The 15,837-nt window shown below is 38.8% G+C and overlaps 1 protein-coding gene across 1 annotated transcript; it reads left to right on the plus strand.

Moving 5' to 3' along the window:
* The first annotated feature begins 7,929 nt into the window (after positions 1-7,929).
* On the plus strand, positions 7,930-14,830 carry GKN2 (gastrokine 2). Its single transcript, XM_077766502.1, has 6 exons — positions 7,930-7,941; positions 9,865-9,915; positions 10,345-10,482; positions 12,499-12,609; positions 13,468-13,624; positions 14,748-14,830. The coding sequence occupies exons 1-6, from the start codon at positions 7,930-7,932 to the stop codon at positions 14,828-14,830; spliced, it is 552 nt and encodes a 183-aa protein (XP_077622628.1).
* The last annotated feature ends 1,007 nt before the right edge of the window (positions 14,831-15,837 follow it).

Raw genomic sequence — 15,837 nt, forward strand, 5'->3', positions numbered from 1 at the left:
TGAGGAGCCATTTTATTGCTTTTTATCTACAGATGAGGATATTGAGGTACATAGAGCTCAAATAACTTGCCAGAGATCACACAGTGAGTACCTAAAAAATTGAAATTCAAGTAGGATGTATCAGAAGCCTCAACTCTTAACCATCTCTTTTTATTTTGCTTCCTCAAATCAGTCACTGCCCATTAAAATAGAACTACATGTGTTCATTTTTTCCCCCTATGGATTTAGGAAACATTTTGCAAGTTGAGGATATTACCATTTGTTTCTTATATATGTTGAACATTTCAGTTTTCAATTTGTTTTTAAGTGTTGCTTATTTTTTATACTTAATTAATAGTATTTTTCAAATCAGGTTTATTGAAATAGAATTTATGAACAGTGAAGTGTATCCTTATGACTATAGTTCTGAGTTCTAACAAATGAAGACAGTCATAAACCACCAGCAAAATCAGAGCAGAGCATGACAGCACCCCTACCCCGCAAAGCTTCCTTGTGCCCCTTATAGGCAATCTTACCCCTCATCCTCAGCTCCTGTCAACCACTCCTCTGTTTCCTGCCCTTTTCTCTTATCTTTCCAAATTGTCATATAAATGGAATTACACTGTAGGGAATCTTTTTTGTTCTTGCTATTTTCCAGTACAACGCATTTAAGATTCAACTATGTCGTGGATCATTGGGTTGGTCCTTTCTTACTGTTTCATTATATACGCATATCACAATTTATCTCTACAATCACCTGTGGAAATGCATTTGGGTTGTTTCCTAAACTCGGTGGTTACAAATCAAGCTACTACAAATATTCACCCACGGGTTCTAATGTGCACATATAGTTTTGCTTCCCTTGGGTAAACAGCTAGAAGTGGGATTTCTGGGTCTTATGATAATTACATCAACTTTCTGAGCAATTGCCAAATGGTTTTGCAAAGCGATTGTAGTATCTTACATTCGTAGTTGCTCCAAATCTTTGACAACACTTGGAATGTTCACTTTTGTTTGTTTGTTTGTGATATTAAGCCATTCGAATAAGTGTGTAGTGGTTTTAATTTGCATTTCCCTAATTACCAATGAGGCTAAGCATCTTTTTATATACCTATGTGCCATCTGTATACCTTCTTGGATTTATATGATACCATCATAAAAATCTGTTGCCTATTTAATTTTTAAGTTTATTTATTTATTTTGAAAGAGAAAGAGAACCACTGGGGAGGTGCAGAGAGAAGGGGACAGAGGATCCAAAGCAGGCTCTGTGCTGACAGCAGCGAGCCTGATGCAGGGATTGAACTCCCTAATTGTGAGATCATGATCTGAGCCAAAGTTGGATGCTCAACTGACTGAGCCACCCAGGCGTGCTTGCACATGTGAGCAGGAGAGGGGCAGAGAGAGAGGGAGGGAGAGAATCCCAAACAGACTCCTTGCTTAGCGTGAAGCCCCACATGGGGTTCGATCTCACAACCCTGAAATCATCATGACTTGAGCCAAAATCAAGAGTCAGACACTCAACCAACTGAGCCACCCAGGTGCCCCTTGTGGGAAAGCTTTTTTTTTTAAGTTTATTTATTTATTTTTTTGAAAATAAACTGCATAAGTGGGGGAGAGGCAGAGAGAAAGAGAGACAGAATCCCAACCAGACTCTGTGACATCAGCACACAGCCCATCTCAGAAGTTGTCAGATCATGACCTAACCCAAAATCAAGTGTTGGACAGTTAACTGACTGAGCCACTCAGGCACCCTGGAAAGTTTTTAACTACAAATTCATTTCTTTATGGATATAGGCTCACTAAGGTATTTATTTTTTCTTGAGTAAATTTTGCTAGTTTGTGTTTTTCAAGTATTTTGTCTATTTCATTTAGATTGTTGACTTCATTTGATTGTTGATTTTGGGCATAAAGTTGTTTGGAATATTTTCTTATTATTCTTTTAATGAGTATAAAATCAGCACTGATATATTGATGCTTCCTTTTTATTGGTGGTATTAATAACTCATGCCTTTTTTTCTTGAACAGTCTGGCTAGAGATTTATCGATCGATTGATCACTTAAACAAACCATTGGTGTTTTTCATTGATTTTTTTCTTGTTTTTATTCAATTTCACCTATTTCTGCTCTTATCTTTATTATTTCTTGTTTTGTGCTTGCTTTAGGTTTAATTTGATATTTGTTTTTAGGTTTCTTAAAGTGAATACTTTGATCATTTATTTTAGGCCTTTTTTTTTCTGATATGAGTATGCAGTGCTACAATTTTCTCTTTTAAGCTGCATCTGCAGATTCTGATATGTTACATAGTCACTTCCTAAACTTCAAAATATTTTATAATTTCCTTGTGACTACCTCTTTAACCCATGATTTATTTAGAAGTGGTTTTAAAAACAGTGTTCAGGTAATTAGGGATTTTCCAGATATCTTAGTTCCATTTCTATTTAATTTAATAAAGTTGCTTGAATTNTGCATTTGGGTTGTTTCCTAAACTCGGTGGTTACAAATCAAGCTACTACAAATATTCACCCACGGGTTCTAATGTGCACATATAGTTTTGCTTCCCTTGGGTAAACAGCTAGAAGTGGGATTTCTGGGTCTTATGATAATTACATCAACTTTCTGAGCAATTGCCAAATGGTTTTCCAAAGCGATTGTAGTATCTTGCATTCTTAGTTGCTCCAAATCTTTGACAACACTTGGAATGTTCACTCTTGTTTGTTTGTTTGTGATATTAAGCCATTCGAATAAGTGTGTAGTGGTTTTAATTTGCATTTCCCTAATTACCAATGAGGCTAAGCATCTTTTTATATACCTATGTGCCATCTGTATACCTTCTTGGATTTATATGATACCATCATAAAAATCTGTTGCCTATTTAATTTTTAAGTTTATTTATTTATTTTGAAAGAGAAAGAGAACCACTGGGGAGGTGCAGAGAGAAGGGGACAGAGGATCCAAAGCAGGCTCTGTGCTGACAGCAGCGAGCCTGATGCAGGGATTGAACTCCCTAATTGTGAGATCATGATCTGAGCCAAAGTCGGATGCTCAACTGACTGAGCCACCCAGGCGTGCTTGCACATGTGAGCAGGAGAGGGGCAGAGAGAGAGGGAGGGAGAGAATCCCAAACAGACTCCTTGCTTAGCGTGAAGCCCCACATGGGGTTCGATCTCACAACCCTGAAATCATCATGACTTGAGCCAAAATCAAGAGTCAGACACTCAACCANATCGAATATTACTCAGCCATCAAAAAGAATGATACTTTGACATTTGAATGACATGGATGAAGCTAGAACGTATTATGCTAAGTAAAATAAGCCAGTCAGAGAAAGACAAACACCATATGATTTTACTCATATGTAGAATTTAAGAAACCAAAGAGATGAACACAGGGGAAGGGAAGGAAAAATTATACAAGATAAAAAAGAGAGAGGGGTAAACCATAGGAGNTGATATGAGTATGCAGTGCTACAATTTTCTCTTTTAAGCTGCATCTGCAGATTCTGATATGTTACATAGTCACTTCCTAAACTTCAAAATATTTTATAATTTCCTTGTGACTACCTCTTTAACCCATGATTTATTTAGAAGTGGTTTTAAAAACAGTGTTCAGGTAATTAGGGATTTTCCAGATATCTTAGTTCCATTTCTATTTAATTTAATAAAGTTGCTTGAATTTGCAATTCTTTAATAATCTACAAGTTTCAACATGTTTTACTTATAAAAATAGTGTTAATAATATTGGATAAATTTTATCGCAAACTTACTTTGTGCCAGTGACTATTATGAGTATGTTGTGTATGTGAGCTCATCCATGTTCCCAAGGAGGCTCTGAGGAGTCACTTTGTTCTCCTTCTGTCTTCACGAGGATTTTGAGGCATATGGTGAAATATTAGAGAGCTTGGAATTCAAATCCAGGCAGGTTGCTTTCTGAGCTTCAACTCTGTATCATCTCCTATTAATGCCCCTTCCTGTAATCAGGCTCTTTGCCCATTAAAAAAGCATTGCATGCATTCACTATTTTCTTTTGAATTTATAAAAGCTTTTTGTAAGTTGAAACTATTACTTTTTGGAGATTTTTAATGAACATTTGGCTGTTTATTAATAATAAAAATTAAAAAGGTTATTCAATCCTAAAAAAAAAACAAAGAAAATATTTCTCTTTGTCTTTCATATGTGTCAAAAGTATTTTTTCCTGAGTTTTAAATGTGCCTTTAATTTTTTTAATGTTTATTTACTTTTGAGACAGAGAGAGAGAGAGAGAGAGAGAGACAGAGCACAAGATGGGGAGGGGCAGAGAGAGAAGGAGACACAGAATCCAAAGCAGGTTCCAGGCTCTGAGCTGTCAGCACAGAGCCTGACTCGGGGCTCAGATTCATGAACTGTGAGATCATGACCTGAGCTGAAGTCGAATGATTAACTGACTGAGTCACCCAGGTGTCCCAAATGTGCTTTTAATTTTTTTAAAAAAACTAATGATCATTTATATATTATTAGTGAGGCTTATTCATTTCTTTCTTGTGATCTATTCCAATACTTTTAGGCTTAGAAAATCTTTTGCATTGTGAAAATCAGATCAAAGTTTACCTGCATTTTCCTCTGTTTTTTTTTTTCCTTTTTCCTTTTTTTTTGGTTTCTTTTACTGTATGTACAATGTTTATATGTATTTAAAAAAGTAACTTGGAATTAATTTTTTTTCTTATGGTAGGATCTACATTAGCTTGCCCAAATAACTACACCCTCATCCCAGGGCCATTTAGAATGGAAAATATTTCCACCTTAACAGCAGGTTTTCAGCCCTTAGTTATGGCAAACATGACCTGGTAATGAATTCATTGACTGCACCATGATAAAAAATGGCAACAGTCGTAATAAAGAAAGGATAAGATCATAAAAAAGAAGGTAAGAGTTGAAATGGGTTTCAGTTTATGTAAAGGTAATTAACCAAATAAAAAGTTGGGAATGGATTTACTATTTGGTTTGAACAACAAAATAGCAAGAAGACATTAACTAAGGATGTGTTTAAGATACTTGCAGATATAAGTGAAGGCATTACATTTGTAAAAAAAAAAAAAAGAACAAGAAATAATAAGAACAAAATCGGCAGAAATAGAAGAGCATATTAGTGTGGAAAAGAAAAAATTAGAAACATTGCAAACATGCGATATCAGGTTTCACATCAGCCACAGTGGGTGCCAGTAGGCAATGGAGTAGCATCTTTAAAGTGCTAGAAGGAAAATACTGTCAACCTATAACTACAATTCTAAAGTGAGAAGAAAATAAAGACATTTTCTGCTGACTCAAAGGGGCACATGAACCCCAATGTTTATAGCAGCACTATCAACAGTAGCCAAATTATGGAAAGATCTTAAATGTCTGTTGACTGATGAATGGATAAAGATGTGGTGTATATATATATATATATATATATATATAATCGAATATTACTCAGCCATCAAAAAGAATGATACTTTGACATTTGAATGACATGGATGAAGCTAGAACGTATTATGCTAAGTAAAATAAGCCAGTCAGAGAAAGACAAACACCATATGATTTTACTCATATGTAGAATTTAAGAAACCAAAGAGATGAACACAGGGGAAGGGAAGGAAAAATTATACAAGATAAAAAAGAGAGAGGGGTAAACCATAGGAGACTCTGAACCATAGAGAACAAACTGAGGGTTGCCGGAGGAGAAGGGGGTGGGGGATGGGCTAAATGGCTGATGAGTATCAAGGAGGGCACTCGTGTTGAGCACTGGTTGTTACATGTAAGTGATGAATCACTGAATTCTACTCCTGCAACCAATAATACACTATATGCTAACTAACTTGAATTTGAATAAAATCTTGGGGGGCACCTGAGTGGCTCAGTCGGTTAAGTGTCCAACTTTGGCTCAGGTCATGATCTTGTGGTTCACAAGTTCGAGCGCTACATTGGGCTCTGCACTATCTGTTTGGAATTTGCTCCCTCTCCTTCTGTCTCTCTGCCCCTCCCCTGCCTGTGCTCTCTCAAAATAAATAAACTTTGAAAAAAATTTTTTTAAAATAAATACAATCTTGGAAGATAAAAAAATAAAGGTATTTTTAAACATAAAAAGACAAAAAAATTAGCATGTATTGGATTTCAATAAAAGTACTATAAAAGATATACTTAAGCCAAGAAGAAACAAAGTTTTGGGGATATAAAAAAGTAAGAATTAACACAAAAATTTGATTAATTTACTTATCTATTGATGGGAAACAAGTATTTTTGTGTTATTCTTTAATGGTGAAAGTAGGGGGCACCGGGGTGGCTCAGTGGGTTAAGCATCTGACTTTGGTTCAGGTCATGACCTTGTGGTTCTTGAGTTTCAGCCCTGCATGAGGTTCTGTGCTGACAGCCGAGCCTGGAGATTACTTCAGATTCTGTGTCTCCCTCTCTCTGCCCCTCCCCTGCTCACACTCTGTCTCTCTCTCTCTCAAAACTAAACATTAAAAATTTTTTTAAAAAATAAAGGTGAACGTAAAATGCTGCACAAATATAACAATACTGGGATGGGAAAATGCTCAGTTATTAGTTAAAGGTTACTGAGTTCTCGTCTTTGTTGAGAAGATCAAAATACAGGATACCTTTTGGATTTGTAGGGAATGTGAAAAATTAAGTATGCATGCTAAAATCTCAAAGTTAGAACTAAATAATAAAAAGTTGAAAACTTCCAGAAATAGAAGGGAAAAAAGGAGAATGTAAAATCTTTATCAATACAAAGAAGGCAGACAAAAATAGGAAGAAATGAGAAGAGTGTAATACCTTTGTCTGCCTCAGGTGTGGGAACCGGCTTGCTTTTTGGGGTCTTGGGACCCGGATATGGGAGAAAATTTGCAGTTGCACCACCAAACTGTAATCCTTCTTGCTGCCAGTATCTCAAAAGTATTTAATAAAGCAGCACATTTTCCAACGCACGCCAGCTAACCAGCCAGGGTAGGGGAATTCCAGTAAAGTAGGTAACCCCCCAAATGCCCAATGTCTGCTTTTGCAAAGCCTCTTTTTTTAAGCAGCTGGTTAGGAAGTCATTCTAGCTGTAGAACAAGGACATCACTTATGTTATTTCTCTGATGACCATAGTGATTGTCAATATCTAACAGTTTTGCCATTTACAGGTATGGTTTGTTTTTCTATTTCCCCACCTTCTGAATTAATGATCCCACTGTAACACTAGCCCAACACTTTTTATTGTGGCGTTATAAAAATCACACAAATTCAAATTTTTTCTATTTTTTTATTTGAGAAATTTTCAGTGCACCTCAGGATAACTAGAGATACATAACTCATGGTTTTTATAGAGTTTGGGGCAATGTTTCATGTAAAAATTTGGCTGACCCTGGTAATTGGGCAGAGTGCTATCTGAACCTTGTTCCTCATGAATCTCTGGAAATTGGGACCGACCTCAACAGGGAGAAGAAATAAGGTCATAGGGGCCCCTCAGCCAGTGTCCACCTCTTGTCTTATGTCCAGTCTTTGGGTGCAAGTATTCAAAATGGAGGGCAGCCCTGAAAAGACATTGAAGACCCATCTCAAGTCTTAAGGGAGGATTTTGACATCAGGAACAGATAGTAGGACTGTGTCCTTGTATGCCTATGAGATGTTGGTGTAGAACAAGCATCTTGTAATATTTTTAAAGGGTGGAATTTGAAATCTTAACTGCAACATAATGCAGATAAGCAAGGAATATTTACGGAGTGACCAAATGGTAAATTTTTACTACTGACTAATGAACTTTATTGATATCTGGTTATGTGACTGGGTCTCAATCCTGATAACGGAGTTTGCTGGGGTGGGTCAGAGATACAGACATGGCCTTTTCCAAATTAATTGTTCCGGAAAGAGATTTCCACACCTTAAAGCTAATATAAAGGGTAGAAGTTGCACTGGTAGCCTCACTTGCTTGGGCACCTTCTTCCCATCAGGCAAAATGAAAATCCTCGTGAGTATTTGCTTATGTTTCGTTATACTCTTGTGGCTCTTGCAGAGAATGTTCAAATCCAATGCGCCTTCGATTTCAGAAGTCTTAGATGAACACTGTGCATGTTTCTAAGCTTCTGTGATTGAATTAAATAATGTCTTTGGCAGCGACGGTGTTGAATATTAAGTCAGATATTTATTTGTCCATTGTCTATTTTCTGAGATGTTTATTAAAGAATGCAAAGAAAGCATTTTGAAAATATCTAGAGAATTTTGATTTGGAGAATTTTAAATAATCACAAGCTTGGGAAGATTGTAGGCATTTTAGGACAGCAGCATTTACTATTTTAAAAAGAAGTGGTAATTTAAAAAAAAAGATAATAGCAGCTGTCATTTTTCTAAGTGCCTACTAGGTCCTATGCTACAGACTTCACGTAAATACTTTTATCTATTCAGTCAACAATTCTGTGAGCTAAATAGTATTACCCATTCCACAGATGAGGAGACTGAGTCACAGAGGAATGTGATTTTCCCATGCCAGTAAATGTGAAGTTTAGACTTGAAATGTAGCCCTCTCAGACCCCACTGGCAGGAGCATTCCTGCCATGACCACGTCTCCTCCTGCCAATCCCAGCCCTGGTCCCCGTCTCCCACGGCTCCACGCTGCAGTGCTCCATGAACACAGGACTGTGTTTTGATCCAGAATGGAACTCCTTCCAGCAGTCATATAGCCCCTATTCTCACTTAGTTTTGAAGGGAAAAAGCAAAATGGTAAGTTCCTCTCCATCAGATGTTCAAGATGGTTGACTTAAAGAGTTCCCTCTCCCGGGGCTCTCTTGATTTTCCAAGAGGAGATCTATCACTGAAATAAAGCGGTAACCATGGTGTATTAACCATGGTGTTGGGTGGGTGGCTATTTGGGTGTAGGGGACACTTCTTGAGCTCTCTCTAATTATATCACTATGGTGGTCAGTCCTCTACCAATCTGTTCAAACCTCTGTAGACCCATTAAGTAGAATACAGAGAAGTGTCAAAGATTACTAGAGCTGGCCTGGAGTCAGAGAAGATGTGTGACTATGCAGGTAGGCAGGTCGGATATCTCCATACAGGTTTTCATCAGACACTTCATCCCCAGTCATCAGAAGAGAAATGTTATTAGTGACTGTCCTACTGACGGTTCTTAAAAATATCTGCCTCCCTGCAGACTCCCTCCATACGTGGTTTGCAACGACAGTGCAATACACTGTGATGTTCAGAAAAGCCAGCACAAAACTGGGATCAACATGCTGGATAACTCTTAACATAACTACAGCAAAATGTCAGAACTGCCTCAATGTCAGTCTCAGCTGGTTAGCCTAACATTTGTCTGATGGCATCACTAAGGAGAATATAGAACTTTCCTTGATGTCAGCCTCAAAAGCTAACCATGCCTCTAAGCATCCTATTGTCATAGTTTTCCTTGGGAATCTATTGTATCTCTGTCACTCATGAATCCATTTTAAATCTATTTTACCCTCTCAGCCCCAAGGAATTATATATATATTTTTTAACCAGGAAACAAAACCTGACTCCTATAATCCAAAGCCAGTGTTGATCGCACCTGGGTAATCCCACAGTAAAATAAATCCTTCCTCACTGTTGGCTTGCTCCAAGTTGTTCCTGGCATAGGAACATATGCTCCCCAGAAGACTATAATGTTGGAAAAGGCTGGGAATTGGGTGTTAAATGTAGAACCTTGTGTCTGACAAATAGCATGAACTCTATAAATGTCTGTCAAATGAGTGAATGCGTTTTCACATTTTGGAAGTGAACTGTTGACCATTCATGACCACCCACCTGTGTCTCTAGGTGTGAGATACTTTGTGAGATACTTATATTTGTCCTGTCCAGTGTCTCTTTATGCCTCTGCCCTCAATGGAATGGATGCAACTGGTCTGTTTTTCAGGTGGTGTGTCTGGTGCTGGCCATCTTTGGGACACAATCTCATGGATACGAGGTAAGTTGGTTCCTAATGGACTTTATATCTTGGAGATATTGGGAGAGGGAAAGGAAGATGAAAGATAATCTGAAGGACAGGAGAGAGCCCTGTTTGGGATGGAATCCCAGAAATAACCAATAGTGCAATAAATGAGATTGGTTATTTCTTTACAATTGTAATACCTTAAAAGATGCAACCCATTGCTGTAAAATGTGGTCAATTTCATTTCTCCTGTGATTTCATTACTTCTCCCATATATAATATAGTAAACTAGGAAGAAGAGCTTCACCTTCTTATTTAAGCATAGGCTTTTGGTCTAGGATGCCACTGAGGAGGTTTCAGGCTTCAATCTCCTCTTCACAGCAAGTGGATGACTTTACCTGGAGGGTTGCCTTTCCAATGCATATGATTTATGGAGAAACCTTTATGTCTTTGTTGTTAATCTAGGTTTATAACATCATCAGCCCAAACAACAATGGTGGCACTCTTCAGGAGACAGTGACAGTCGACAATGAAAAAAATATCGCCATCGTTAACATCCATGCAGGATCATGCTCCTCTACCACGGTTTTTGACTACAAACATGTAAGCAGCAGGGGAATTTTTACATTCCTCGAGACTGGTTTTCTCAAGGGTGAAGAGTTAGCCATTCACTGTGCATTTGGATTCCAAGAACTATCCTTGCAATGCTTTCGAAATATCCTGACTTCTGCTTTTCCCTTTAGATAACCAAGCAATTGACGGTAAAACAAACAAAACCATTTCTAACAGAAAAGTGCGACAGGAAACACACACTTGCTTGACCTTTTCAGGTGGAAAATTGTAAGCATAATGATACTGTCTCACTGCAGGCTCAGAAAGTGCCTAGAAGGGTGACCCAAACCTAAAGCAAGCCCTGGCACACAGACTCTCAAAAATATTTGTTGAATGAATAAATAAGTGACTTAGGGCTTCTAATACAAATACTTATGCAGAAAAAAATGATTATGGAATAAACCACCACAGAATAGCAGAAATCCAGAACAACTGTACACATTTAACTATATAAGTAGGATATGCAAAAAATCATACTTCTTCAGGAAGAAGGAAAATATATTAACCAAAAACTCCAAACTATTTCCAAGTTTCTGTTACAAGTCTCAGAAACATGCTTAGGAAAGTTACTCAGTCCTTTATCCATTTATTTGTTTGTTTGTTTTTCATTTGTACCACTTGACTAGGGGCCTGCAGGAGAGAGCTGTGTACTGTGGTTGTAGACCATCCAACTGGACATTTGAACACGCTTTTTTTCTCTTTTTGTAGTAGAAACCCCCTTACATTCCTCTCCCTCATTGGCATTGGGAGTTCTAGGACACATTTGAAAGTATAGAATTTTTGAAAGATAACAGTTTTAGAGGAAGTTGTATTGAAATTGTTTTCTAAAAGCAGATTTCAAGGAAATCCCCAAAGGGTCTTTAAAAAGAAAAAAAGAGTGGTAAGGACTTGGTTTTAGCCATTTCCACTGTCATCAGGCTTTGCCTCAGTCTATTTTTGAATTTTAGGAACTGGCAACTTGCGAGAATTGAAAAATAGGAACTAGAAGAGTTTTATTTTTTAATTACTTACAGTCTCACAGACTGTATATTTATTTGGAATTCCATAGAGAAAATTCCGTTTGGGATGAAGGTTAGATGGCCTTCGGTTCCTTCTGGCTCCACGGCCCTCACTCACTGCTGCTGTTTTCATCCTACCTTCCTCCAACTCATACCTGTCCAGCCAGCTTGGGTCTGAGGTGGAGAAAGGATGGAGAGAAGACAGTGGAGGAGGGGAGAATAGACGAAGCATGTGTGTGTTAGCAGTGAGTGAGTTAAGGACAGCAGCACTGTCCACTAGAAATTTCTACAATGCTGGAAATGTCCCATATCTACATTTTCCAGTAGAGAAGGTACTGGCCGCTTGTGGCTACTGAACACTCGAGATGTGTGACAGAGAGAGTATGTTTTAAATTTTATTTAATTTGAATTTCAATTTCAATTCCACATGTGGCTAGTAATTAACATATTGAAGAGCACAGTTCTAAAGAATTTACTCCAAATTGAGGAAAAGGCAGAACAAAATCAATAGAAAGAGAGAGAGCTGCTTCTTCCTCTTTTAAAAAAAAAATATTTATTTTTGAGAGAGAGAGAGAACACAAGCAGGAAGGGAGGGGGGTAGAGACAGGATGCGAAAGGCATTCTGCGCTGACAACAGGGAGCCCATTACGGAGCTCAGAACTCACAAACTGTGGGATCATGACCTGAGCTGAAGTCACACCCACAACTGACTGAGCCACCCAGGCTTCCCCGGAGCTGATGCTTCTTAATTGTTAAACCCAAACTACAGGCCCTGGTTACAAAGCATGACAGGTGGGGCACAAATCATGGGTTTGCACAATTTCAGAGATGGAAAGGGCAAGGGGAAAAAATTAAACTACCCTGTAAAAGAAGCCGTGACTGGAATGGATGGCAGATTGAAAAGCAGTCACTTGCACTCACTGTGCACACTCAAGGCTCAAACGCCATCCCCACCAGTTCGGAACCCAGGGAACCAGGAAGGCCAGTAACTGTGCTCTTGCTGTCTCAGGGCTACATCGCATCCAGGGTGCTCTCCCGAAGAGCCTGCTACATCCTGAAGATGAACCATAAAACCATCCCAGCTTTGGACCAACTAAAACGATACATCTACGAGAGGAAGGTACCCTTGAGTATTTCCGGTTCTTGAGCAGCGGGAAAACTGGTATCTGTATGGGAATAAAGACAGTAAAGGGGAAGATCAGGATATTATATCTTACTGTGGATATGTACTTTCCACCTGTTAAAGTGTTTTCACGTTTATTGTTTTGGGGACAGGAGTGTATCTCTTCGCTTGATTTCTGGTTTTATTTATCCTGAGAGAGAGAGAGAGAGAGAGCGCGCGCGCAAGGAAAGGGTGGAGAACAAGGGGGTAGAATTGCAAGCACGCTCCATGCTGTCAGCACTGAGCCTGATGCTGGGCTGGAGCTCACATACCATGAGATCATGACCTGAGCTGAAATCAGGAGTTGGGAGCTTAACCAACTGATCAACCTAGGCTCCCCTCTTAGCTTGACTTCTACCATACAGCCCTCAAAACATCAGCTTATAATAAATCCCAGTGTTTTTGTAGAAAGGACTGAACAGCAGGGCTCTCAGAAACAGTGATTGGCAGAAAAATGAGTAAAGTTATATATAATATCCAACAACACGAAGGGCAAAGAAACAGCATAGGGTAGTGAGAATAAACAAACACGGCACGAGGCTGGGAAGCTGATGTTTAATTCTTCCTCTCTAATTTTCCACCTGTGCCACCTTTGTCATGAGAGTCACCCTCTCTGGGTTTTATTGCTGCCCCAGTAAGATAACATTGGTAATAACGAGGCCCCCCTGCAGACTAAGTGCTCAGAAAGTGATGGTCTCTTGAGATTCCTGACTGCCTTCTGCTTACTTAAATGAAAAGAAAAAGTCAGTTTAGAATAAGGCACATAAGACTATGTCAACTTACTTTATCTTAAGCCCTTCTATTCTACTGCTGTAGGCTATGCAAAACATGTACTCCGACAAATACATCTGGGTCAAGTACAACCCGCTGCAGTCTCTGTTCACTCACATAGACTGGTTCCTGTTCGGCTCCCCCATCAAGCAGCTCTGCAGTCATGTCCCCCTGTATAAGGGAGAAATGGTGGAAAAGACACGTGAGTATCAATAAATTATTCCTTCCTCAAGTACTTTCTGAAAGCCCTCATGTGCAGGGCACTCTGCTAGGTGTACTGCAAAATGCAAATCGATGTGGAACGTGACCCAATTCGGTTTACTTTGGAAATTTCATACCTGCCATGTGTGGAAATTGTGCTAAATGTTAGGGAGACACAGAAATGAATAAAACTCTGCCCCTAAGGAATACATAGTCTGCTGCAGAAGTTGATGTGTTAACACAGAGGATGAAATTTTTAAATGTCCCGGGTGCCAAGGAAAAACTATTGTATTCTCTAATGTGAGGCATGGTGGCCAGAGTCAAGAAAACAGTATTGTATACTTGAAAGTTGCTGAGAGTGGATCTTAAGCATGCTTAACCACACACACACATACTAACAAGTATTTATGTTAACTATTTGAGGTGATGGATGTGTTATCTTGATCTTGGTAATCATTCTACAATATGTATGTATATCAAATTGTCAACTTGTACACTTTAAATCTATACAAATATATTGGTCAATTATTCTTCAAAAAGGTTTTAAAAAATATTTAGGAATCTAGGATAGTCTTAGAAACTAGTCTTAGAAAGAGCAAGCAAAGTGCACTGACTGACAGGTATAAACCCCGATTCATCCAGATAACATGTATCACTGCAGTCATTACTAGTATTTTATACAAAGTTTCCAAACATGAGAGAGTGACCAGAGGGAAAGAGAGGCCAGGCCACAGATGGAGAATGAAACAAGGAACATTTCCCAGAAAGGCAGAAGGTAGACAAAAAAGAAAATAATTAGCATTTATTACACTTTTACTCTCCAGAAAAAAAAATTAAGACATTTTTCTTTTAGTAGGGTCATTAGTGCTCGTAAGTAAAAGCACACACGCAGGTCACCAATGCAACAATCAAACAGAGCCAGACAGCACTTCTATGAATTCTCAGTCTTATTCAAGCTAAGATATTACTATCCTTGGCAATACAATGATAGCTAAAAACTTGGAGAACATGAAAATACATGTACAGACCTCCTGGATAAAACATTAACAGAAAGTCATTGGTTTGCTGCACTCTAATAATATATTTCTTAATGCTCTTTCTTTAAAAATGTTTCCCCTTTTCAGATAATATTCGAACTAAAGGCTGTGCAAAGGCGGGACTCCTGGGTATCTTTGGAATCTCCATCTGTGCAGATATTGACGCTTAGGCATCGAGCCCACTGGCTCCTCTTTTCAAAGACACATCCCCTTGGTTTCCACTCAGCAGCCAAATGAAGCTCTTTCCCAACACCCCAACTAATGTTGAGACTAGTAGTAAAACATAAATCCTATATTTCCAGATATCTGGGTGTTTGCTTTTTTTATAAACAGCAAAGGGAAGCCAAACAATGTTGATGTCAACACACAGAAGAAAAGAATTTGCTGGGACTTCTGGTAAAGCACACAAGGTGTGAAGCTTCCCAGATAATAAAGCTGAGTCATTGCAGGCTGGTCATCTGGGTACAGGCGTCTGTCTTGTGTCTGCGCACCAGACCAGCTGCCCATCTGTCCACCAAAATGAAGGGAGTTAAGAGTACACTTACCCTGATGTGTACTGAGGAATGTATAGAATTACTGAAGCAGTGCATTGTACACCTGAAGCTGATATAACACTGTATGTGAATTATACTTGAATAAAAGAAATAATATAACAAAATGTTCATTAAAAACAAAAACCAACCACTTGCACAGCCTGCCGGAGGCATGGGCCTCCACCCTGGGACGTGGGGGGCGGTTGGGTTTGCTGTAGTCTTATCAAACAACTTGACCGCTCAGGTGAAGGAAACTATGCCCTATGACAAGGCACCCAGCTTGGAGGGCCACTCACAGGCCTTTCAGAAAATGCCTTTTAGCTCATCAAAGCACTAGACTCAACCTTAGTAAATACTATTCTAATGTATTTGGTCTTAGAGTGAGAGGAGAGGTCATGGGGAACACCCATCACCCAGCAAAAGATGAACGTTACTGAAAATCTTGACAGGAGTGAGAAACTAACTGGGAATGCCAAGTCACTATACGGAAGGAAAGCAATTCCCAATCTTCCAAATAAATTGTGTCTTGTGGGCACCTTCCCAGACCATAGGGCTGGTTCTCCTATGGACTGGCCACCTGGGTGCAGGTTCAGAACACAGAGAAATTACTTTAACAAGAATTTCTGTTGTCAACTGCTCCTATT

This window comes from Crocuta crocuta, unplaced genomic scaffold (genome assembly GCF_008692635.1).
Source record: "Crocuta crocuta isolate KB4526 unplaced genomic scaffold, BGI_CrCroc_1.0 scaffold113, whole genome shotgun sequence".
Classification (NCBI taxonomy): Eukaryota; Metazoa; Chordata; class Mammalia; order Carnivora; family Hyaenidae; genus Crocuta; species Crocuta crocuta.

Bases quoted from the DNA above. Each gene is read 5' to 3' on its own strand.
- GKN2 (XM_077766502.1), top strand. The intron at 10,483-12,498 runs GTAAGCAGCAGG...TTGCTGTCTCAG, and splicing joins CGGTTTTTGACTACAAACAT to GGCTACATCGCATCCAGGGT. The intron at 13,625-14,747 runs GTGAGTATCAAT...TCCCCTTTTCAG, and splicing joins AGAAATGGTGGAAAAGACAC to ATAATATTCGAACTAAAGGC.